This window comes from Rhinatrema bivittatum, chromosome 3 (assembly GCF_901001135.1).
Source record: "Rhinatrema bivittatum chromosome 3, aRhiBiv1.1, whole genome shotgun sequence".
In the NCBI taxonomy this organism is placed as follows: domain Eukaryota; kingdom Metazoa; phylum Chordata; class Amphibia; order Gymnophiona; family Rhinatrematidae; genus Rhinatrema; species Rhinatrema bivittatum.
The window spans coordinates 163,947,824-163,974,761 of NC_042617.1; the positions used below are offsets into that span (position 1 = coordinate 163,947,824).

Consider the following 26,938-nt stretch of genomic DNA (forward strand, 5'->3'; position numbering starts at 1 on the left):
TGTTTTCTATCTCTGGTCTGCTGTATCTAGAGCATTACACATATGGATGTGAGACCTCACAGGCAGAAGTGTTGAAACATGAAAGATGTGTTTTACATACACTGCCCTGAATTGTATAGCTTATAAACTCACTTCTTTGCATGGCTGGGGCACCCTTCTATGAAGATTCTGAATGGTTAATGGTGCTTGAGTTACTGGGTATGTATGATGTTCTGTGAGAGGTCATATTCTGAATCCAAATATCAATGTCCTGGTGTTTCCAGGAAATGGAATAATCATTGGGCAATGTTTTTACGAACTGAATGGCATAGTTCAGGCATAGTAAACCCCTATAGTACCTGTGAGCTTTTGAATCATGTTAAAATATATGATCAAATAGGCACTCTGATCAGGCTCCTTTTTTACTATGGCAGTAGAGTATGGAAGACCGAAACTCAATGTATCACTTTAAAAATACATGATATTTTCTACATTTCTTCACTCACTTTTCCGTTATCAATTTTGGTGAAGCTTTCTTTGTATTACTCCTTCACAGACAGGGAAAAGATATAAAAAAAAAACCTCCTGCCTCCAAATCTTTTTCTTGATCTTAGGGGGATTGTGAAACCCCCAGGGGTAGACTGCAGACAAGGAATCATCAACCCACCTGGCCCCCATCTTCAATATAGAGACTACCAAACCTGAAGATTTCTTGGAGGACTTGGTCACCCCTTTCTTTTTACTTTTCTGAGATTAAACATCATCTAACTTATCTTTCACTTTGGTGTATACGTTTTAATGGTAGAATTTGAAAGCAAACTTAATAATAATTTTGACTAAGATCATTGAGCCCCTAAGGGTTAGGATGACTGGTAGTCTACTTTAGAAGTCCTGGTACCTGCCAGTTGCCCTACCTCTCTCTTATTGTTTTTGGACCTTGTGGTGGGAAAAATGCCTGCCATAATTGGGCCTCAGTTGACTACCCCATTAAGTCCTGACCCATCACTTTCCTGACCCAGGGGGTGAGTGGAGAGGAATACCATTCACAAAGGAACATGGGCTGTATGGGTGGCTACAATGCTGTGGCGTCCTATGCAGTGCAGTTGGTGGGCACTTTATGAATGTGTCTAAGGCACTAGGCCTCAGTTCCTCTCTTCATTTTTAGAGATTTAAATACACAAAAAATGTCTGTTCAAGTAGAGATGAACCATAATAGTATATAATACCTTCTTAAGGCTTCTCTTTTTCCAGCTGAACCAGCTTCCAAGTTCAAGGTCCTTGTTATTATGTAACTTTTTGCTTCTCTGCTCTTGTCTCTTACCACAAAATTTGCTCCTTATGTTATGTTACGTTATACTGATCTACCCCTGTTCGATGTAAACCGACCTGATATGGTATTCAACCTTGAAGGTCGGTATAGAAAAATGTTAAATAAAATAAATAAATAAATAATTATAGTTATTTTAGTTTATTTGAACAATTTGCTTGTATCCTATATAATGACTTACCTCTACTTCCCTTAATGGTTATTGGTGGAATGCAATGCAATTATTTATAATGTCGTCTTTTTTTCTCTTTTTATAGATTGTATTGCCACCTCATTTGGAAAGAATTCGAGAAAAACTAGCAGAGAATATCCATGAACTCTGGGTTATGAATAAAATAGAACTTGGCTGGCAGTATGGCCCGGTATGCAGTTTCTATCTTATAATTAGTGGCTTTTTGGCTTAGCCTAAAGATTTTATCCAGATCACTTTTTTAATTCCATTGTTGTACAGATCTTATCAACTGAGATTTCTGAGTCATATGATGTAACAAACCCTGTCTAGATTTCAGGTATTTTGTGTGGAGGATGACAACACCCCCCCCCTCCCGAAATACTGAATATTTTTTATCAGTATTCACTAAGGAAGGAGCTGGTGAAAGATCAGAGATAGTTAGCAGGAGTACAGATGGAGCTAACTTTCTCCCAGGTCAAGCAGGATGGTAGTCCTCACATGTTTTTAACATCAGGATGGAGCCCAATCACAGAACATGCCCAGCATGCCACTAACCCTGCATCCAGCAAGGGTCCCCTTCAGTCTCTTTTTTTCTGCACAGCAGTAGCCTCGCAGATTATTGGAGCTCTGTGAGAATTCCTCACGGAAACCTTTTTCAAAAATGTAAAAATTTTACCCCATCCAGGGGTCCCCCATCAACCACCGACCTCTATTGATGCCGGTAAATTTACCTTGTCCCTTGCGGTCAGTTTCCGGCGGTGCTTTCTTCGGTGCCCGATGACCACTGACCGCGCGCCGCCCTTATTTTTTCTAAAAACAAGGTGACCGGGTTCCTAAAGTGCCCCGAGTGCCTGAGGACCATGTCCATTATGGACCCTCATGATGTATGTGTCTTGAGCTTGGGGCCTGCTCACGATGTCCAACGGTGCACTAGCTGTGCCCAGATGATGCCAAAAGGCCGCAGGGATCACTTGGAAAAGATGGAGCACCTTTTAAAGCGAAAGTCTCCGTCTACCCCAGCCAAGGCTACACCGAGTCGGAAGCCTTCCTCTTCAAAGACTCCATCGCCACCGAAGTCTCAGCACCATCGAGACACCGGTGACCGTCCTTCACCAGCTTCTTCATGTTCGAAGGCATTGACATCTTCTTTGGTGCCAGAAAAGGGCCGGACCGAACATCGTGAAAAATACCGTCACCGTCATCATTGAGAGCCTTCTTCTGATGTCGTCACCGAAAAGCCATCAACATCGGCATCGACAGAGCCATTGGCCAGTCCAGGGGAGAAGAGGCCCCATTCCCCACTGGACCCAGGACACCAAGGCGTTCCCCATGGCACTGGTGCTGGGAGCCAAGACTCCACTGATACATGTGGACCCTCTGGCAATGCCTTTCGAGCATCCAACCCCGGTGGCCATCCTGCCAACGCCAGCCTTCTGGGAGGAATTGGACCAGATGGTCCAAGAGGCAGTATTCCAGGCACTTCGGGGATTCCAATCTCTACTGGCACCAGCTCCCATGCCGACCATGCTGCCTCCACTTCTCGATCTCCTAGATGCCTTAATCGGTGCATTGCTATCGGTGCCTGCTCCTTCCATGCCATCGGCACCTCCAAGACCACCGACACCGATACCTATTCCATTGTCGTCGGATGAGGAACAAAATTTAACGATGCCAGAGCCAGTTCCAGGCCCTTTGTGTCTGTTGCCTCCCCAACGTCCATCAAAAGCACCGATTCCATTGATGCCATCACTGTCCTCGGTGCCCGCATCGGTGCCTCCAACTTTCCCATCAGTGCTACTACCAGATCCGGTTGGATTTGGACCCGTACCTCCATCTGAAGAGCCACATGGTGCTGGAGATACACCATATGACACCTGGGGTGATTATTCTTCTGACACTCAGGACTCGACAAACTCCTATCAGAGCCTTCACCCCCAGAAGAACGCTGCTGCTCCCCTCCTGAAGACCTCACATTTGCAAACTTCATTAAGGAGATGTCTGAAACCATCCCTTTTAAACTACTAACGGAGGAGGATGCCAGGCATAAGATGATTGAGGTACTACAATTTGTGGATGCCCCTAAGGAGGTCATGGCAGTTCCAGTACATGAAGTGCTCCTTGATTTGTTACAACGCACCTGGGAACACCCTGGCACAGTTCCACCAGTGAACAGAAAAACTGATGCCACCTATCTGGTCCAGTCAGCTCCAGGGTTTCGAAAAAGCCAACTGCCCCATCAATCTGTTGTCGTTGAGTCTGCCCAAAAGAAAGCCAAAAGATCCTGGCCTCATTCTTAGGCCCCTTCAGGTAAAGAACAGAAATCCTTGGATGCCTTTGGATGAAGAGCCTTCCACAGTTCTGTGCTGATGGTACATATAGTGGCTTATCAGCTATACATGACTCAGTATTCAAGAAATCTTTGGAAGAAAGTCCAAGAATTTTCTGAAACCCTAGCAGATGAATGTCAGGAAGGGCTCACCACAATCCTTCAGAAGGGACTCGATACTGGAAAGCATGAAATCAGGGCAGCATACAACATCTTTGAAACTGCCTCAAGAGTATCGGCAGCAGGAATAAGCGCCAGACGCTGGGCATGGCTCAAATCCTCTGACCTCCGCCAGGAAGTCCAAGAAAGGATGACCTTCCATGTACAGGGGACAATTTATTTGGTGACAAAATTCAAGAAACAGTAGCGCAATTAAAAGATCACCATGACACCTTGCACCAGCTGTCCACTCTCCTCTCAGACTTCCCATCTACCAAGAAGCCTTTTTGGAGGGATCCTAGGAGGATATCCTATAAAACACCTCCATCCCATATTTGACAGCCTAGACCTTCCCAAAGAGGTCAGCCTCGACAACCCAGGGCCCCCCCAACCTGCCCCGCAGACTGGTCCAGCATCAGAGTTTTGACTCCTTACTAGAGGGCAGAAATCAACCCCCACCCATTCCAGTAGGAGGCCGCTTGTACCACTTTGCCAACATAAGGCACACAATTACAACAGACCAATGGGTTCTTTCTGTGATTGCCCACTGTTACCATCTGAACTTCTTCACACTACCATCAAATCTTTCACCTTGTCCAGTGTGAGGTTTAACCAAACTCATTTCACTTCTCGAGACAGAGCTCTCGACCCTCCTGCAGTCCAATGCCATCGAACCAGTACCTCGGCTGCAGTGGGGTCAAGGGTTCTACTCTCAGTATTTTCTAATTCCAAAGAAATCAGGCGGCATTTGTCCTATTCTGGACTTATGAACCCTAAAATCCAGAATAGGAATTATGAGTCCTATTCTGGACTGATGAGCTGTTGCATATATTTTCAACTTGTAAATATGTAAATATGAAATCCTCTTCCAAGTTAATTTTTTCTATTTAGTTTCATTTGGTTAAACTTTGCTTCAACCTTTCTTCCTCTCTCCAATTTATCGATTGTCCCGTTTCCCCCTTCTCTGTTTATTGTAATTTCCAACTTTTCGTTAAAATGTAAACAGATATGATGTGTATTTTAATGTCGGTATATAAAAGCTGTTAAAATAAATAAATAAATACATAAACAAACATCTCCACAAAGAAAAGTTCAGAATGGTAACCTTGGGCACCATGCTCCCTATACTGCAACGGGGAGATTGGCTCTGCTCTCTAGATCTCTAGGAGGCTTATGCCCACATTGCCATATACCCTCCTCATCGAAAATACTTCAGGTTTGTAGTAGGCCATAATCATTACCAATACCAGGTGCTGCCATTCGGCCTAGCATTAGCATCTCATGTATTCACGAAATGCCTTGCAGTAGTCGCAACTTACCTGCGACAAAACAATATCCACGTCTACTCGTATCTAGACGATTGGCTCCTCAGAGGTCCATCCCGACAGGAAGTGCTCCATTCCCTCCATTTCACCATCAACCTACTACAATCCTTGAGAGTAACACAGTGGACTTTAAAGTCCCAGTGGTCCCAGTCAAATCAACACATGTCCCACATTGTCCATGTCACCAACCAGCTTCGTCTTTCACTAGCTTGGTGGGTACAGGAGTCCAATCTTCAGATAGGATTACCTTTCCAGCCTCTGCAACCTCAAATTACTCTAACAGATGCATCCAACCTGGGTTGGGGAGCCCATGTCAACAACTTCCAAACCCAGGGCACCTGGACCACTCAAGAAGCAAAGCACCAGATAAATTTTCTGGAGCTCAGGGCAATTCGATATGCCCTCTTCAGTTTTCGGGATTGCTTCTCCAACAAGGTAATTCTAATTCAAACAGACAACCAGGGAGCAATGTGGTACCTCAACAAACAAGGGGCACAGGCTCTTACCTGCAATGCTAAGAGGCGGTGCAGATCTGGGCCTGGGCTCTCTCCCATTCCATGCTACTGAGAGCAACCTACCTGGCAGGAGTGGACAATGTGATGGCGGACAGCTGGACCTTTCATCCCCATGAATGGTCCCTAGATCCCACTACAGCAAACAAAATTTTTCACCAGTGGGGCCGCCCACACATACACCTTTTTGCGTCAATTCAAAACCACAAAGTGGACATCTTCTGCTCTCTACACCGCAACCTCAACTCACCACCACGAGATGCCTTCGCACACTCGTGGTCAACGGGTTTCCTATATGTCTACCCTCCACTTTCACTCATAAGCAAAACTCTTGTGAGGTTACGGCAAGACAGGAGCACAATGATCCTCATAGCCCCTCACTGGCTGAGTCAGCCCTGGTTTCCCAACCTACGCAACCTCTCAATCCAGCAGCCGATTCGCCTGGGCACAGATCCAACTCTGATAACGCAGAACAACGGGCTGTTGCGTCATCCAAACCTTCACTCCCTGTCTCTGACTACAATCCCTTAACCTTTCTGATAATGTGTCCCATGTCCTCGTAGCTTCATGAAAACCTTCTACTAGGAGATCTTATCGTTCCAAATGGAAAAGGTTCTCCTCATGATGCACCACAAATGAAATAGATCCTTTTTCCTGCCCCACAACAAGGTGCCTGGACTATCCCTGGCACCTATTGGAGTCTGGCTTATGAACTTCCTCCATCCGAGTTCATGTCAGTGCCGTATCCGCTTACCACAAAGATTTAGGGGATGCCCCAATCTCAGTGCAACCCCTTGTAGGGCACTTTATGAGAGGCTTGCTATAACTTGAGCCTCCATTGCGCCCTCTGGTTCCAGCATGGGACCTTAATGTAGTGCTAACACAGCTCATACAACCTCCGTTCGAGCCCCTACATTCCTGCAAGCTTCAACATCTCACTTGGAAAGCGATCTTTCTAGTTGCTATAACATCAGCTCACAGAGTTAGTGAGCTACAGGCACTGGTAACATACCCACCATATACCAAATTTCTTCACGATTGTGTGGTACTCCGCACTCACCCTAAATTCCTTCCAAAGGTAGTTTCTGATTTCCACTTAAATCAGTCAATAATACTTCCCATCTTTTTTCCAAGATCTCATTCACAACCAGGTGAGCGGGCTCTGCATTCCTTGGACTGTAAACGTGTGCTTGCCTTCTATTTGGACTGCACTGCAGCCCGTAGGAAGTCCACCCAACTGTTTGTCTCCTTCGATAAAAACAAATTGGGAGTTCCGGTGGGCAAGCAGACCCTGACTACCTGGCTGGCGGACTGCATTTCCATCTGCTACCAACAAGCAGGCCTTCCACTACAGGAACACATAAAAGCGCATTCAGTAAGAGCCATGGCAACATCAGTAGCACACCTTCATTCTGTACTTCCTACTGACATTTGCAAAGCTGCCACATGGAGCACTCTCCACACATTTGCAGCTCATTATTGTTTCCACAAGGCTGGCAGGCAAGATTCCATCTTTGGCCAGTCTGTCCTGCATAATTTGTTTCCAGTTTAATAACCCAACTTCCTTCCTGTGATCCACTGAGAAACTCAGGCTGCCCTCATACCCCAAACCACCCCAGTTGTTGTGCCTGTTGCACGTCGTTGGATATTTTTGGTTCATTCTGTTCGGGCATCCTGTAGCTCGCTATTCACAAAGATGTGATGACTACCATCCTGCTTGTCCTGGGAGAAAGCAGAGTTGCTTACCAGTAACAGGTGTTCTCCCGCCCACCACCCCATGGAGTTGGGTTCGCTTACATTTTATTATTTTATTTTTCGCTCGTACTTTTGCTACAAACGAAACTGAAGGGGGACCCCTACTGGATGCAGGGTTAGTGGCATGCTGGGCATGCTCAGTGTGCCAGTCAAAGTTCTAGAAACTTTGACAAAAGTGTTCCATGATTGGGCTCCATCCTGATGTCACCCACATGTGAGGACTAACATCCTGTTGTCCTGGGAGAACACCTGTTACAGGTAAGCAACTCTGCTTTATTTTCAAAAGAGAGGGAGTCAGCTGGACCATTAAATGTTCAAGGGTTAAAAGGGACACCAAGAGGTTGACTTTAAAAGCATTACTCATGCAAAAATGCCCACATACACGCATATGTGGGCCGTGCGTGAGCAACGCAGATTTTTTAAAGCCACAGAGTATGCGCGTATATACCGTGTTTACAGCAAAAATAAGAGGGCAAAAAAGGGGTGGGATATGGGTGGAACATGTGTGTTTTGGGGTATGTGTCAGTTTGTTTTCTGCATAACTTAACTACTGCTCCAGATGAGGAGTAAGTTTGTAGATCTCGAGTTTTAGGGTTTACAAGACAGGGTGAGAAGTCTGGGTCAACTGGGGAGTGTAAAGGATGAAGAGCCAGAGGAGTCTTGAAGCCCTCGATATTAACTGGGTAAACTGGTGGACTAATTGGAAAAACTGGGTTGACCCTCGGGCAAGCATGTTTTAAAATCTGTGTACATGCATGCGTAAAAGCCAGTAAAGTCCTAGGAAAGATATGTTAAGTATATTTTCTTGAGTAATCTCTTAATATTAGGCACATACTTACGGGTGGGTGGTGTATTTTAAAACATATGTGCGCAAGTACATGCACGATTTAAAATTGCAGCATATCTGCTCGTGCACCGATATGCCCATGTATGTGAGCATATGTGCTCTTTTTAAAATTAGGCTGTAAGGGAGACAGATTAAATGAGGAAGATGTAAAGCAGATACCCATGCCAGAAGTGATATTTAAAGGTGATGATGCAGAGGAACTGAAACTAATCTCAGTGAGCCTGGAAGATATAATAGGAAAAATTAACAAACTAAAGAATAGCAAATCATCTGGACCAAATGGTATATATCTCAGAGTGCTGATAGAACTGGAAAAGGAACTGCACATCTATTAGTAATCTGTAAACTATCATTAAAATCAGCTACCTTATGTGAAGATTAGAGTGTGTTCAACATAACCACAGTTTTTAAAAAGGGTTCCAGGGGTGATATAGGACCTACAGACCAGGTGAGCCTGACATCAGTGTCAGGATAAATGGCTGAAACAATTATAAATAACAAAATTACTGAACATAGATAGTCATAGTATAATGATACAATGCTAACATGGATTTAGCCAAGGAAAATCTTGCCTCACCAATCAGATACATTTTTTTTGAAGGCATTAATAAACATGAAGAAAATTATGAGCTAGTTGAAATAGTAGGGATGTGCAGCAGGGATGGATTCGTTCTATTCGGTATTCGTATTCGTCAGGACCCAAATCCGTTGCATCTGTTCTCGGGGGACCCCGATCCATTCATTAGTTACATATGTATTCGTTTCCCAAAAAAACCCCATCCCAACCCTTTAAATTTAATTAATTACAACCTCCCACCCTCCTGACCCCCCCCCCCCAAGACTTGCCAAAAGTCCCTGGTGGTCTAGCGGGGGTCCCGGAGCGATCTCCTGCACTCAGGCTGTCAGCTGCCGGTATTGAAAATGGCGCCGATAGACTTTGCCCTCACTATGTCACAGGGGCTACCGGTGTGATTGATCGGCCCCTGTCACATGGTAGGAGCACAAGATGGCGCCGGCCGTCCATTGCTCCTACCATGTGACAGGGGCCGACCAACATGAGCAGTTCAGCTTGCGCATGTTATAAAAAACAGTTCCCACACACACACATTGGCGCCGGATTTTAAAATCCACATGCACGTGTGCGCGCGAGTTGGCACTTGCGCACGCAGGGGGGGAGAATTTTCTAAACCAACATGCGGCGATGCAAGTAGGCCTTCCCCAGTTCCTTCCCAGGCCACTCAAATTAAGAAGCGGACTGGGAGGGAACTTCGCTAAACCCTAACTAGCCTTCCTACCTTTTCCTCTCTCCTCCCTGACCCCTAATCCCCTCCTAACAATTAGGGTTTTTTATTGTTTTAGTACTTACTTCAACTTCCGAGTTGAAGTAAACTCCACATGCCAGCCAGCTGCCAGCACGTGCTTCCCTGGGACAGTGGTTAATGGCGCTGTCCTGGCCCATCCCCCTGCCCTGCTCCTCCCTCACCACCGGCCCACCCTTTTTGAGAGGCCCAGCCCTTTGGCGCATAAAGGGGGTTACGCCCGTGCCCTGGCTCTTCCGAAAATGTACGCAGCACGTGCAAGGTCCAGTCACACACGTAATCCCCTGTTTTTATGTGTGGCCCTTTTAAAATCGGGCCTTCTGTGCATAAATTCCTCTGGGAAAACGATCCACACACACCAATGGGCATGAACATGTTTGGGGACAGTTTCCAACGGGATAAATTTCAAAGCAAAAGTCTGCGGGTAAAAAAGTATCCACAGACTTTATACCAGCTAAAACGTTCCCCCTTCATTGTATTGTAAATCAGTCTTAAATCTTGACTTCGCTAATATTTTCAATATAGGGGTAGATTTTAAAAGGTTGCATGCGTAGGCACGAGCATTTTATAAAATCCGGGGTCGGCGTGCGCAAGGGTTGCACAATTGTGCACCTTGTGCGCGCTGAGCCCGCTCCAAACCGTGCTGCCTTCCCCCGTTCCCTACCCCCCCCCACTCTAGCTTCCCTTCCCCTATCTCCCCCGCCCTTTCCCCCGACTACCGGCGTGAGATCCCAAGCACAGCGGCAAATGGCTGCTATGCCTGGAGCCTCTGGCCCCGCCACCAGACCACCCACGCCCCTTTTTGCAAGCCCCAGGACTTACACGCGTAACCTTTTTAAAATCCGGCCCATAATGCCTATCACCCCCCTCCTCCCCCCCCAATTAAGTACATTCCACCCACCCCAACCAGCAGCTTGCTGCATAAAACCTTCTCTGAGGAGCATAATTTTTAAAATATGAGAATAAATATTACAGGTTTACTATTTCCATATATGGGTCCATTTACACAGCTCAGTGATATTGTGATATAGAGGCTTTAAAAAAATACGAGATCCCTCTCTTTAAAATAAATTTTCTACCAAAATCTACTTTTCATAAGCTCATAGAAACTACAGTTTAATGATTTAGTGCACATTAATAGTATTCATGTAATTATACAGGCTATATATAGTTTTTTATCATACATGATAAAATGTATTGCATCACCTGCTTTTTTAGCTTGATTTTTAGGGCCACATTTTCAAAGCCATAAATGTGCATAAAATGTGGTTTTATACTCATAAATGGCTAGTTAGAAAATATGCCTGTCTTTGCATAACTCAATTTTGAGCAAGAAAAAGAGGAGTTCTGGGAGGTGGAGTTGGGGCGGAGTTTGGATTTCCACACATAGTTTTAAAATATATGCACATAAATCCACATGCAAAAGATACGCCATGCTAGAGGCAGGTGTAACTTTGAGCAAGGGACTTTGTGTGTGTACTTTCCAAGAATTTTCAAAGCAAACATGTATGTGTCCTTGCTAGTTGGCAAGGTTTTACCCATAGCTACTATCCAAAGGTACATTTTTCGAATATATTCATTATTGAATTATCTTAAAAAATACAAGAAATTATATCTAAACAAATCAGTAACATAATAAATGACTACAGTTAAAGAATTAAATGGTCCATCTAGGCTACCCAACAAATTATTCAGGGTTGTACTCTGCCTCGCCATGTAGTTTGCATCATGCCTTCTACTAAGGGTAGTAACCACTATTCCATGTAGGTAATGAAAGTACATTTTACATTTACAGTATGTTTTATGAGTTTTAAAAACATTCAGTGATGATGGAAAAATGATTTTTTTTTATTTGGAAATCAACCAAGAAACTTCAGAGGATTGGTGTGCTGCTGTAGTATTTGTTCATTGGGTCTTTGACACATGGACACTGACCACCTTGTATTGTCCTACAGGTTAGAGATGACAACAAAAGACAACACCCATGTTTGGTAGAGTTTTCAAAGCTTCCTGAGCAAGAGCGAAACTACAATTTGCAGATGTCACTTGAGACACTGAAGTAAGTTACAAGCAGAATGCATTTGGCAGCAGTAAATACTTGTCATTAAAACAAGGGGTTTCCTGGACAGCATGCAGGTACCAAAAATATAATCAAGTGGCACATTAGCAGTAAAGTTTGCTAAAATGAAATATCACATATAAATGAGATGGTCATCTATAGATATAGGGGTAGATTTTTAAAAACTGCGCGATCGTGTACTTTTGTTTGCGCAGCAGGCGCAAACAAAAGTACGCTGGATTTTATAAGATACGCGCGTAGCCGCGCGTATCTTCTAAAATCCTGGATTGGCGTGCGCAAGGCTGCCGATTTTGGGCAGCCAGCGCGCGCCGAGCCGCGCAGCCTGCCTCCATTCCCTCCGAGGCCGTCCGAAATCGGAGCGGCCTCGGAGAGAATTCTCTTTCGCCCTCCCCTCACCTTCCCCTCCCTTCCTCTACCTAACCCACCCCCCGGCCCTATCTAACCCCCCCCCTACCTTTATCCATGGATTTACGCCTCCCGGAGGGCGGTTCCGGAGAGCACGGCCATGCCCCCGGAACGCCCCCGGGCCGGCGCCACGCCCCAGGCCCGCCCCCAAACACCGTGCCACGCCCCCAAACGCGGCGTCACTCTGTGACGCCCCCGACACGCCCCTTTTCAGAAACCCCGGGGTTCTGTGCGCGCCGGCGGCCTATGGAAAATAGGCGCGCCGGCGCGCAAAGCCCTGCTCGCGTAAATCCGGGCGGATTTACGCGAGCAGGGCTTTTAAAATCTGCTCGAAAATATGCAGCCATTTTATAATTTGTGAGTGTGTATGTGCACATGTTATAAAATAACCTGACCATGCACGCATGTGTGCCCAATTATAAGTGGGCGTGCGACTATATGCGTAAATCCCGCTTTGACTGAATAAATCGGGGAATTTTAAAAGAGGCATGCCATCTACATCATTCACCAATTTGTCCATCAGTTCACCTAGATAACAGTTCCTCCTGGTTGAATAGCTTACACTAACCCCAGTTAGCCCAGACCCTTAAAACCCCTCAGGTATGGCTAGTTTTTTTTTTTTTTTTAAACTTACATCTCATCCCTAGCAGAAGTAAGCTTACATAGCAAGGGATCTGGGTGTGGGCCCAGGCACGTAAATATTTATATTCACATTTCTTGGCCACCTCCCAAAACTCCCATATTCCACCCAGACCATGACCACGCCCCGCTCCTTTTTGAAAACTTTTGATACGTGTGCGCGGTGAGAGATGTGTGTTATCTGGGCATTTTTAAAAATTCGGTGGGTGTGCATGAGCCCGACTTGTGCGCGTATCTCGCTATCTTAACATCCTTTTAAAATTTACATCATAGTTTTTCCTATATTGTTCAGCATACAAATACCATTGTATTACATAGACCCAGCCCTGGATTTGTCAATAGGTACCCCATTATACCTGTGCCTAGGGGCAGCAGGCTGGCTAAGATTTGCTGTCTGCCAGCAGAGAACAGCCTTCTGCTGCCCTGTAACAGACCCTGACAGGAGGTGGGAGGTAAAAGCACCAAAAATGGCTAGGGGTGACAAAAACCCTACATCTGTCCCTGCACAGAATACCTGGCATACTGCAGCAAATGACATTTCCCAGGCCAAATGAATTACGCGAATATTGAAAAGCAAAAATAAGTAATTGTTCAAAATCCTTATGGGTCTGAAGAGAAGGGGTGTGTGTGTGTGTGTGTGTGTGTGTGTGTGTGTCAATGTTTTGTAATTATTCCGACAACCTTTTAAAATTATTCCTATAACCTTAGATGTATATGATTTGTAAGGGAGAACACAGATAACGTGGTCTTGTGACACTGTACGATTTTAATAAAAAAAAATCCCAATTCAGATATAGTGTCCTCTTATAAGCACGATGAATAAATAATTCTGGATAACCCCTTTGCCGAAAACCTTCATACATCAAAACAGCATTCTTCTTATACTCCCTTACCGAGGAGCACATCTGATGTAGCCAAAAACAATAACATTCTAGGATGCTCTCTTTGAGGTGTCTTGGATGGGAACTGTCAAAATGTGAAAGACTATTTCTATCTGTGGGTTTCCTGAAGATGGTTTCAAAAACACCATCCTCTTAGCAAACCCACATATCCAAAAAAGAAATGTAGTAACGATCCATTGTAAAAGTGAAATGAAAATTTGGTATTGGTGTACAAAAAATCAAAAACCTCACTAAAACCCTCCTTAGAACTACACCAAATCATAAACACATCATAAATATACCTGAGCCAAAGAGCAATATTCAGCCAAAAATTAGATGGGTAAACAAAAAGATGAAAAAGCAAGCTATATCAGGGGCCATTCTGGCCTCCACTGCTGTAGCTTTTATCTGTTTAAAAAACTCACATCCAAATTCAAAATAGTTTTCTGAAAGTGCCAAAGTAGCTAAAGCTACTAAAGATTTCTGAGTTCCTACAGGTTTCATCCATAAATCTAAACATTGTTGTACCACTTCTAAAGCCACCCTCTGTGGGATATAACAGACTAACCAAACCTCACCCCAAACCAAAGATAAGCCATGTAATAACTGAATAAAATGAGATAAATCTCGGACATATAATGGAGCCTTAGACACAAAAGACTGAAGAAATTTATCCACACCAAAAACCGAACCTAAACCCAAGACAGTCGGCTAGGGAGTGCGGCAAAATTCTTACATATCTTCGGAAATATATAAAAACATGGCACATGAGGATACTTTTCCACCAAAAATGTTGCGTTCTTTTCAGCAATAAACCCCTTAGATTTGTATCAACTAACATGAAGGTCTCTACCACCAATTCCTGTGACTGGTCAAATGGCAGTTTCTCATAATAACTAGTTAGTTATCTGTATAAACATCTTGTTCATAAGCATCCCTATCTAAAATAACAGTGCAACCACCTTTTGGGATTTTGGATAAAAGGAAAGATTAATATAACCCCCTAAATCATGTGCACCTGCCGATGACTTGCCTGTAACCACATAGGTCTGTGGATCCTAAACTGTTAGTTTTGCTTCTGTGGCCCGAAGTTTTTAAATATTGAGCTCTATGCATATGAACCAGTTAAGGTGTGAGTTAATTTACTCAGTGTCTGCAATAAAAACTTGATGATTTAATGTTTTGTTTTTTTTTTGCATAGTTAGATCACGAACATGCTTGTTAGCCCAGAAAGTTGTCAGCTGATGTGCTAAATGCTTGCATAAATTTTCATATCTAGCCGTATTTATCAAAGTATGCTGTTAGTTTTACAGTGTAGCTTGAACATGCACTGAATCTGCTCTCTAGTATCAGTTTCTGGCTAATCTGTGACGTTGCTGAACCCCGAGCAAAAGCACTTCTTCAATGCGGCCTTTATTCCTGTAGAAATACTGTACATTTTTAGACACAACCTCCCATTTGCCTCAGAAGCTCTGCATGTATCATGAAACAGCTGTCTGCAGCTTCAGGGACAGTTTTCCGCCTTTAATTATTTTCCTTGTTGCTTGGCTGGCACAATTTTGCTATCAGCCATCTAGATCAGGTATGCATTAATAGACCGCGACTCCAAAAGCCCCCAAAGCCTTAAATCATCACATTATTGCTCTGACATTTTCTTTTTTTTGTTACATTGTTGATTTTTGTTTTCAGCACACCTTAAGTGTTTTTTCCTAAAGGAGCCAAAGGAAGTATAAACTATTACTATGAAAGAAGGAATTAGAAAAAACAGAATACATGATGGATGGCATTTTGGGAAGGTAGTAAAGTATAACAGAGAACTTCTTTTCTTCAGTCCCTGACCTCCACTTTCATCTAATCCCCTAAACATCCGGATTTGATTTCTTATATTCACATCTGCAAAAAGAACGTTCATCCAGTGCAGATTGTATCCAAAGTGCAACAGCATTTACTATACATAGTGCAGCAATAATAACTCCCTAATAATACAAACAATAAAATTCCAGAATAAATTTGTTTAAAGGTATTTAATCCCAGACCCCTACAAGTAAAAACAGACCCATTTTTTTGTATCCAACTGCCAGAATAAGCTCTGGCTTTCCCAAATCTACCTGGCTAATAGCTATGGACTTTTCCTTCAGGAACTTGTCCAATCCTCTTTTGAACCCCACTATGGGGGTTATTTTCCAAAGGCTTATCGCATGCGAAAAGGACCTTTTCGCGTGCGATAACATGCAAATTAGATTGGGGCGGGGAGGGGCGGAGTCGTGGCAGGGAGGGGGCGGAGTCGGCGGTGGCTTTGCCACCAGCGATAATGTTACTAATGTTATCGTCGGCAGTAGCGCACCGATAGCACCACCTTTCACGGTGGTGCTATTCGGTGCGAAAGCCGGCAGCCAGCACCCTGCAGCCGCTGAAATCGCACCGCCGAGGTGCGAAGGCTGTGGGCTTTCGCAGGCCCGCCCCCCCCTTCACCCCCCACCCCCCGTTTTTACAGGATTCGTTATTCTGCGAAGAATGATGAATCCAGGCCTGTGTTGGTTGCCTTGATCACATCCTCTGGCAACAGAGTCCATAGTTTGCTTGTGTGCTGAGTGAAAAAATACTACGATTTGTTTTAAATCTGCTAGTTGCTAATTTCATGGAGTGTCCCCTAGTCCTAGTGTTATTTGAAAGGGTAAATAACCATCCTCTATTTACTGGTTCTGCCCCCTCTCATGATTTTATAAATTTCAATTTCATCTTTTCTCAGTCATCTCCTTTCCAAGCTAACATAGTAATGACGGCAGATAAAGACCAGATGGCCCATTCAGTCTGCCCAGCATTTGGTTACAGTAGTGACTGCCGCTCCATACAGGTTACCCCCATGCCTTCTGTAAGGGTAGTAACTGCTGCTCCGTGCGGGTTAACCCTCATGCCTTTTGTTAAGCAGTAACTGCCTAAAGAGTCCTACTTAATCTTTTTAGCCTTTCTCCATAAGGGAGATTTTTCCATCCCTTTTATCATTTTTATCGCCTTTCTCTATATGTTTTCTATGTCTCCTATGTCTTTTTTTTAGATGGGACTACCAGAACTGCACACAGTATTCAAGGTACAGGTCGCACCATGGATCTATACAAAGGCATTATCATATTCTCAGTTTTGTTCTCGATTCCTTTCCAAATAATTCTTAACATTCTAATTGCCTTTTTGACCACTGCTGCAAACTGAACCAAAGATTTCAAGGTATTGTCCACAAGGACTCCGTGATCTTCTTCCTCGTTGGAGACTCCTATCACAGAACCCAGCATCATGCACCTGTAGTCGGGATTATTTATCCCTATGTGCATTACTTTGCACTTGTCCACATTAAATTGCATCCACCCAGTTTTCTGGTCTCACAAGGGCTTTCTGCAGTTTCTCATAACCTGCTACTGTTAGTGCTACAAAACAATTTTGTGTCATCTGCAAAATTGGTCACCTTGCTGGTTGTTCCTTTCTCCAGATCTTTTATGGATGTGCTAAATAGCACAGGTCCCAGTACAGACTCCTGGAGCAATCCACTCATGACTTTTCTCCATTTGGAAAACTGACCCTTTAGTTCTATCTTCTGATTCCTTTTACCCAGTTACCAATCCACAATGGGACACTGCCTTCAATCCCATGACCTCTTAATTTACTGAGGAGTCTCTCATGAGGGATTTTTTTCAAATGCCTTCTGAAAATCAAAATTCAGCTAGTTCTCTTTTATCCAATTGCTTATTTACACCTTCAAAAATATCTAGTAAATTAGTAAGGTAAGACTTCCCTTTGCAAAGCCCATGTTGACTCTCCTCTATTAAAGCATGTCTATCTATGTGGGCAGTAATTTTGGTATAGCATCTATCATTTTGTCTGGCACTGATATCGGGCTCACTGGTTATAATTTTCCGGATTACTCTGGTGCCCTTTTTAAAATTGGCATCACATTGGCCTCCCTCCAGTCTCCAGGGATCATTTTTTATGGGGGGGCTGATGGGCACTAGGCTCAATAGGGCCATGTATGCATAAGGGGCAGGGAAAGGCTCACACTCGGGCTGCAGGCCCTTTGATTTATTTTATTTTTTGGGGTGACAGTAATAGATTTACTTAACTGGATATCTTTGAAGATATACGGTTATGTAGAAAATTATCCAGCCACACAAAGCTGGATAACTCTAGACCTGCTCGGAAGCAGATCTAAAGTTATCTGGCTAACCTAGCCACATAAACCCATTATTCGGCAAGGTTAGCCAGATATCTCAGTCCCTCCCCAGAATACTTCTGAAATGCCCTTTGTTTCTACAGCTAAATAATAGTCGGATAAGTTGTTATCTGGCTATAATTTAGCTGAATAAGAGGCTAAATATGCTGCATTAGCCATTTAGATGGATAGCTTATGAGTTATCCATTTAAATGCCTTTTGAATATTGGCCTCACAATGTTTATAAAATAGCATGTATGTGAATACAGGCTTCTTATGCTTGTATATGCTTTTTTTACATGCAGAACACCTTTGAAAATTTACTCATTACCTTTTACACACTTTTGGAAGAGAGAAGTGTAGCTGAAAGTTGCTGTGCTGATGTTAAATATACAGGGGCAGATTTTAAAAAAATACGCGAGCGCGTACTTTTGTTCGCTCACCCGGCACAAACAAGAGTACGCTGGATTTTAATAGATACGCGCGTAGCTTTTAAAATCCGGGGTCGGTGCGCGCAAGGCTGAGCAAAATCGACAGCCTGTGTGCGCCAAGCCGCGCAGCCTGCCTCCGTTCCCTCCGAGGCCACGCCGAAATTGGAGCGGCCTTGGAGGGAACTTTCCTTCCGCCTCCCCCCACTTTCCCCTCCCTAACCCACACCCCAGCCCTATCTAAACCCCCCTACCTTTATTATAAAAGTTACGCCTGCCGTCTGGCTGCCAGCACACAATTCCCCGGCCTGGGAGCAGTTTCGGAGGCCTCAGCCACGCCCCCGAAACGCCCCCGTGCCGGAACCACGCCCGCGGTCCCTGCCCCGGAATGCCCCCCGATGACGCACCGCCGTGACACACCCCCTGACACGCACCAACATGTCCCCCCAGGAAAGCCACTGGACTTACGCGTGTCTGCGCCGCCAAACCTATGCAACATAGGCTCGGCGCGCGCAGGGGGTAGAAGGGGCAGCTTTTCGGGGGTTACGCGCGTATCTTATACGCGTACCCCTTTGAAAATCTGCCCCACAGTGAAATATGCATATAATGTGAAATATGTTCATTCTTCAAATATACAGATAGGAAATGTTATTTTAAAGGTGGGACTTGAAGTTCTGAGCACTATAACATTTACCTGCTCAGAACTAGGAAATGCTTTGGATCTACTCATTAACCTGATATATTATGCTGATTTTACTATGATCGTAATTACAGTAACAGTTTGAATTCTTTGAGCCTTTCATCCAAACAAGATCACAATGTACTTTTCAATTTAGTTTATCAGAAAAAAAGATACAACCACTGTTAGGATGACATGTCATAGCAGCATATTACTATCATCTGACCTGCATGAATAGTTTGGATTTTTAGGCCACCTTTCCAAATAAGGCCCTAGGAGGCCTATAGTATTCTTAGTAATGCAGCGTGCAAAGCATGCTAAGGAGTGATTGGACCTTCAGATATTCCAGCATCTGTTTTGTTTCGTTTTTTATCATTTGCAAATGCATTTTGGTTAAAGAATACTATATATAAATAAAAAAATTCTATCATACTTCTTAAATTGCGTGCTTTATATTAGCAAAAAAAAATTATTGTTGACATAAGTATGAAGTTTAAATCGACCCTTTCAGGTCTGGTAAATTGGAAATGGAAAAGTGTCTAAAAGACAAACCTTTTTCCAGTGTTTTTGTTTCCATTTGTTTACTTATCCATACCATTTTTAAAAAAAAACTGTTTGGTAGTTATTTTTTAATGCTTTAGGATCCATTTGTAGCATATTACAATGACTAACATTTCTTTAGAACTGCAAGACAGCAGTTAAAATATGCACTTTGAAATACTAAGATTGGTACAACTGCCTATGGCTGCCTATGCCTATGACCTGAGTATTACTTAATTTGCATATCTTTGTTGCTACACTCTGGATATGAACAGATCTTAGTCAATCCCTGTCTATTAACTCTGACAGCATTTTTTTTACTGTAATAATATTTTATGATAAAGTTGCTGCCAGTTAATATGCCATAGCATAACTAGAAGTCATTGTTTCTGTTGTTTAAGAGCATTCACATTAGCACAATGTATACCAATCAACAGATTGTACTGCTTTGTTATTATTGTTAAATCAGAGAGCAGTTATAGATCATACAGGTTCAAAATAGCAGGATGGAAAATTTGTTTATTTCTAGAAGATTAATATTAGCTAGGGTCTTGTGCAGCTGCTCAGATGCTAACTAACCAGTTCCTTTAGCAGGGAAGGTAAACGTTATTGAAATTTGTTGCCATAAAGCATCAACCATGTAAAATTACCAAGTTTCTGGGTATTTATGTGAGTTGGGCATCATTTTCAATTGGTAGTTGAACTAGTTGAGCACCTGAAGAAATGACCATATGTGCTACCTTTGCTGTACATACCATAGATGTGGTGCCAGTGGTGTACAATGTTACTCAGAAATCATACAGAATTGGATGAAAAGTCACTGTTTTGGTTTATTTTCCTTATAATTGAAATCTTAGAACTGAAAGAATGTGGTTGATGTAGAAAAGGGAGAGGAGGGGAAGAAATGTAGTGAGAGACAGAGAGGGAACATGGGGGAAAATAGAGAAAAGGGACATTAGGAAGCTAAATAAAGCATAGGGAGAGAGGTGAGAATTTTGGATAAGGGAAGAGTTGGTAGATGAGGACAAAAGTGATGTTCAAAATGGGGGAGGGGACACTGAGATGATAACAGAAAAGGGAATAGTGTAAAAAGAGGATAATTGAGGAAGAAAATGAAAGGAAGGTCTGTGCATTCTGTAAAATGCATCTACTGAACACACAGCATTTCTTTCTTTCTTTCTTTCTTTATTTATAAGACATTAATAGCTTTCTAGTTTTTACAATGAAAACTTGCAAAGTATAATCCCTATATGATGTTTTCAGTGGAAAGGAATATAGAAAGCAGGGCTATACAACTATAATGAGCTTAACCAAGAAAGGCTCAAAAATTGTAGCACAGAGAGAGCGAGACAATAAAGATTGTTGGGCTTTGTTTCACATATGTTGTTGTTGGTTCTAAGGTATCTGATGCCAGCTACTGAAACACTATGAAAATAATTCTGCATTTCTTGCATTTTTAGAACTCTTTTGGCCTTAGGCTGTCATGTGGGAATCGCTGATGAGAATGCCGAAGAAAAAGTGAAAACTGTGAAACTTCCAAAAAAGTAAGACGATCAGGCATGTTTAGAGTTCTTCAGAGGGCAAGGGAGTCATCCTATGAAACTGAAGGGATGGAGAATCAAAAGAATATGTGAGAAAATAAATTTTCACTGCGGATGAAGGACACCTGGAATAGGCTTCCATCGGAGGTGATAGGAAACAAGATAGTGGCAGGATTTAAGTGTGCTTAATGTGCCCTGGAGAAAGGCACAATGCTAGTGCCTTTCTCCAGGGCACCTATTCCATCTCCATCCCAATAGCAACTTATATATAGGTGCGGTGGTGTAATTTCATCATTAAAAATAAATGTAGAGATCATAGGCAAGAAAAGCCTACAGAGGATGATAATAGAGGAATGAATGATAGAGGAAAGGAGGGAGAGTCCAGTGGGAGATGGGGCAATGGAGAAGGAAGGTGTTCTGCTACACACTGGGGTGGATTTTAAAAGGGCTACGTGCATACCCGCTCCTGCGTGTGCCGAGCCTATTTTGCATAGGCTTGGCGACGCGCGCAAGCCCCGGGATGCGCGTATGTCCCGGGGCTCGAAAAAAGGGGTGGGGTGTGGGCGAGGTGGGGCCAGAGGCCTCCGTAGGGCCTCTAGGCCGGGGGATTGCGCGCCGGCACTTGCCCGGCGCGTGCAACCTAAGTCTGCCTGGAGGCAGGTGCAACTTTAAAAACAAAGGTCGGGGGGTGGGTTAGGGAAGGGAAGGTGGGTGGGGGCGGAGGGAACAGGGAAAGCCATCGGGGCTCCCCTAGGGCTCGGTGCGCGCAAGGTGCACAAGTGTGCACCCCCTTGCATGAACCGACCCCGGATTTTATAACATGTGAGCGGCTGGACCTAAACTTTGCAGACTCCCTCTCTGAAAGGGTCCACTAGACAAACACTCGCTCATGCACTCAATCTCAATTGGAATGACAGTGAATCCCAGGATAATTAATATTTATTATACGTGCCTGGTAATGAACGGGAATAGGAATAATAATAATACAGTGCAACACATCCATTATGTAATATCGAGGCTGTGCAAGAGTATAGGGTTGCAGCATGTTTCTCAGTCCTCTGTCTTCTCCCTTCTCCTTCTGTCTGTTTCAGTCTTATATCTTATGTTGCATTGCCTCTGAGTGTTTCAGTCAGGGCGAGGTGCTTAGTTCCTCTCTCTGAAACCCACAGAGCAGCTCTCTGCCATGTAGCAAGCTGGATGTTCTTTGCTGGGATACGTCATTAGCAAGAAGCTATTGTTATTGTTATTAATATAAGGTTAACCGTTAACCTCAGAGATGTGCTTGGCTGTAGCTGTGCGAGAGATAAATTAAACCTTTAACCTGAAGCTTATCGCTTGAATTTTAAAAGCCCTGTGCATGTAAAATCCAGGAGTTACAGACAAGGCTGGGCCCTGCGCGCACCACGTGGATTTTTGAAAGGGCCCAGCCACACACATAACCCTTAATATGCGCAGAAGTGCCGGGCCTGAAGAAAGGGGTGGGGCGGGATAGTGCTATTAGACTGTCCCGGGGAAGCATTTGCCAACAGCCGCCCAGCGCACAGAGTTTACTTCTGCTCCAGAGGAGCAGTAAGTATAAAACCAAAAAGATTGGGGAGAGCTAGGGTAGGTTTAGGAGTCGGGGAGGAGAGGGGAAGAGGGAGGAAGGAATAGGGTTAGGGTTAGGGAAGTTCCCTCCTAGTCCACTCCAAAGGCCCGATTTTTCTGTCTAGAGATGCTGCTGATTTTCTGTGACCTTAAGTATTAGTACAAAAAGGATGGGAGGGGGTGCTGGAGAGGCATACAAATGCATTGGCCCCCGGGCGCTGGAGACCCTCAGTACTCTACTGCGGAGGACAGACTGGCAAACCTACTGTCGCATCGGCCATCCCTATCCAGACAGTAGTGAGATGTAAATGTGTGGAGAGAACTCCACATCGCAGCCTTTCAGATCTTCTCCACGAGAACTGCTCGCAAGTGAGCCACCGATGCTGCCATGGCTCTGACAGAATGAACCTCGACATGACCCCAAAGATGCAGTCCCGCCTGGTCATAACAAAAGGAGATGCAATCTGCTAGCTAATTGGATATAGTCTGTTTGGCAACGCAATGCCTAACCTATTCATAATAAAAGAAAAAAAAAGTTATATGGACTTCTGTCCTCTCCAGGTAGATAGCTCATGCTTACATGCAGTCCAAACTGTGCAGTGCTCATTCACCTTGCTGTGAATGTGGTCTGGGAAAGAATATTGGCAGGTCAATTGACTGGTTAAGATGGAAATCTGTCATCACCTTAGGAAAGAACTTAGGGTGCATACGCAAGACCACCCTGTCATGATAAAATTTAGTATAAGGTAGAGTGAAGTCAGTAAGGCCTGGAGCTTTGTTGACCCTGCATGCTGAAGTGACTACCAGCAAAAATACGACCATCCAGGTCAGGTTATTCAGGTCACAGTTGTACAGCAGCTCAAAAGGAGCTTTCATCAGCTGAGCCAACACCACATTGAGATCACACAACACAGTGGAAGGCCTTAGGGGAGGCTTCAATTGAAGCAGGCCTCGCAAGAAGTGTACAAATAAGGGCTGAACAGAGATGGATGTACCATCTACACCATGGTTGTATGCACCATCGCACTAAGATGAACTGTGATGGAGTTGTTTTTTAAGCCAGCCTCTGAAAGGTACAGAAGGTAGTCAAGCAGTTTTTGTGCGGGCAGGAGAATGAATCTAGGGCCTTTTGCTCACACCATAGGGAAAACCTCCTCCATTTCAGTCTGTAGGACTTCCTAGTGGAAGGCTTTCTGGAAACCACCAGGACCCGAGATACATCCTCAGAAAGATCAAGTGCTGCAGGATTAACCTCTCAATATCTATTTATATTCTGCTTTTTTTTTTTTGCACTTTTCTTCAGCACTTCAAAGTGGATTACATTCAGGTACTGTAGATATTTCCCTATCCCCAGAGGGCTTACAATCTAAGTTTGTACCTGAGGCAATGGAGGGTAAAGTGACTTGCCCAAAGTCACAAGGAGTGACAACAGGACTTGAACCCTGGTCTCCTGGTTTATAGCCCATAGCTCTAACCACTAGGCTAGTCTGTGAGCAACAGGGCTGGAAGTTGGGATGCAGCAGTCTGCCTGATCTTGCATGATGAGATCTGGGGAAATCCCCAGACTGATCGTTTTCCAGATGGACAATTCCCACATGACTGGAAGGCAGACCTGTCTTGGCCAATGAGGGGCAATGAGAATCATAGTTTCTCTGTCCTTGCGAAACTTCAAGAAAGTTTTTACCACTAAAGGAATTGGAGGATTCACATACAGAACACCCTTGCCCCAATGACAGGCAAGGGTGTCTGAGTCTTATCTGGACAGGGAGCAGAACTGAGGCACTTTCTGGTTGCAGGGGGATACGAACAGATCTATGTCTGGGCTCCTCCAGAGGTGGAAAATCTGATTCGCTACCCTCTGGTTCAGGGACCACTCGTGTGGTCTGAAGGCTGTACTCAGCCTGTCTGCTATCATATTCTCCATTCTGGCAGGCCTGACAAAAATGGTTTCATAACAGTAAAAATAAAAGGGAGCAAGCTTGCCTAGTGCCTCTGCCTAGAGATTGTGAAATCAAACCATTCACTTGGACCATAGCTTTCAGATTACGGTATAAACTCTCCATCCATTTTTAGAAAGTTTCACCTAAGCCTATGGCTTTAAGAATCAATTTCAAAAACTCTTATTAAAGCCTTTGAAAAACCTTTTCGGCATCTAGCGATACTAATAGGCTATCTTTATTCTACAATTTAGCAAACCGCATAAAATCAATTGCTCTTCTAATGTTATCTGCTCCCCATTACCTTTCAAGAAATCCAGTTTGTTTTCTATGGAGCATATCGGGAAGAGAACTTTCTAACCACTGAGCCAACATCTTAGCAAGTATCCTAATGTCATAGTTAAGTAACAAAATTGGGCAGGAAAGGTTACATTCCCATTGGTCCTTGCCTGGTTTGTGTATGACTGAGGTAAAGGCCCATGATATTGAACCTGGTAGTGACTTTGCTTCTAACATCCTGTTAGCTAGTTTGGGAGCTAGTAATTCTGCAAAATATCAGTATAAGGTTAGAGTAAAACCATCTTCTCCTCTGGAAACTTTCAATTGGGCATGGAATTTATGGCCTCTTTAATTCTCTGTCCTAAGATCTCCTTATCAATAAGCCTAGAAAACCCTACTGTGATAACTTTCTGTAGGAATTCCTGACTCCCTTTAAACTCAGATGAATAAAGATTAGAATAGAATTCACTGAAAACTTCACAATTCTCACAGGGGTTTGAGATTCCCAGCCCTTGCACCCGATAAATACTTTCACTAAAGCCTCTACCTTTCAGTATATCAAATTTGTGAGCTAATAATGGATCTGCCTTATTACATTATTCATAAAATACCTTCTTTGCACTTCTAAGACTCTTTTAAAAATCCTATTAAGTAAAGGTTGATAGGATTAAAGGTTTTAAAAAACCTTTGTTCTTGAATACTGTTCTTGAGAAATTTCAAATTACACCTTTTATGTTGATCCTCCAGATCTAACAAGCTTTAGCAAGCCCTTTGTTCAGTAGCTTTATTAATTATATCCTTCCAGCCAAGTTCACAGAAATAGAGCAGCTCCTGATTACATCTTCAGTTGCATTCCAAACCATTCTGGGTGCTACTAGATCATTGTCACTTAGCTCAAAATATTCAGAAATGCACTGGAGAAGAGATTCTTTTGATACTGGATCTTTAAATAGACCTTCATTAATACACCACTTAGTAGGGCCGATGAAATAAAGTTGTGTAGAAAGTGGACGCTGAACAGTAAGCGCTTGCTCTCTTAATGCGCCCCCAAGAGGGGTGCCATGCAATATTTAAATTAGGGGGGTAGTGTTAGCAAGGAGGCGTGACTCTAGTACATCTTTTCTAATGCGAACCCAATCGGTTTTCGTGATTCAACGGACAGCCATCACGAAAAATGATGCCGAGTTTATTGGTGTCAGTTTTCCTTACCGCCGGACAGCCGTCACAAAAACTGACGCCAATAAACCCAGCGTCAATTTTCATAACGACCGTCCACTGGTAAGGAAAACTGAAGGCGTCTGTTTCCTTACTGGCAGACTGCCGTCATGAAAACCAACGCCAATCGACCCGACGTTGGTTTTCCTTACCAGTGGATGGTAGTCACGAAAATTGACACCGGGTTTAAAAAACAGACACCGATAATCTCGGTGTCTGTTTTTGTGATGGTTGTCCGGTAAGGAAAACAGACACCGAGGGTTTAGGAAGCGAACACTTGTCATTCGAGCGCAGTTTCCTAACTCCGACTGTCTATTTTTTTTTTTTTTTAACTTTTTTTGTTTCTTTTATTTTTCATCCTATTTAATATCACAACGATATTAATGGCACCACCCATGTAATTTATGAGATATATTTTCCTTTGATAAAGGTGCCCTATTGTAAACCGTTATGATGGTGAATAACTTAATGACGGTATATAAAAACTCTTAAATAAAATAAATAAATTAAATATTAAATCGATAGCAGGACCCACTATCTGGAATAACTTACCGCCGGACCTAAGACAGGAACCCTGCCTACAAACATTTCGGAAAAAAACTAAAAACCTGGCTATTTAGCCAAGCTTCCGGACAACTTACATAGCAAAACTCTTTAATCACAAGGGTTATCCCTCTGTCCTTCTCTTTCTTCTATTCCCAAGTTTGATCTCCTTGTTATATGTAACTTTTTACCTCCTCTAATTATTTTACTGTTAAACAGTTGATAAGAATGTTTACCCCTTTGTTCCATGTAAACCGATTTGATA

At 43.5% G+C, this 26,938-nt stretch overlaps 1 protein-coding gene across 1 annotated transcript in view; it reads left to right on the forward strand.

Moving 5' to 3' along the window:
• Nucleotides 1-26,938, forward strand: part of RYR2 (ryanodine receptor 2) — a 1,771,220-nt gene that overhangs the window by 806,328 nt on the left and 937,954 nt on the right. Inside the window, 3 exon segments of the mRNA XM_029593907.1 lie at nt 1,564-1,668; nt 11,677-11,780; nt 21,032-21,115. Coding sequence (XP_029449767.1) covers nt 1,564-1,668; nt 11,677-11,780; nt 21,032-21,115 — 293 coding nt within the window.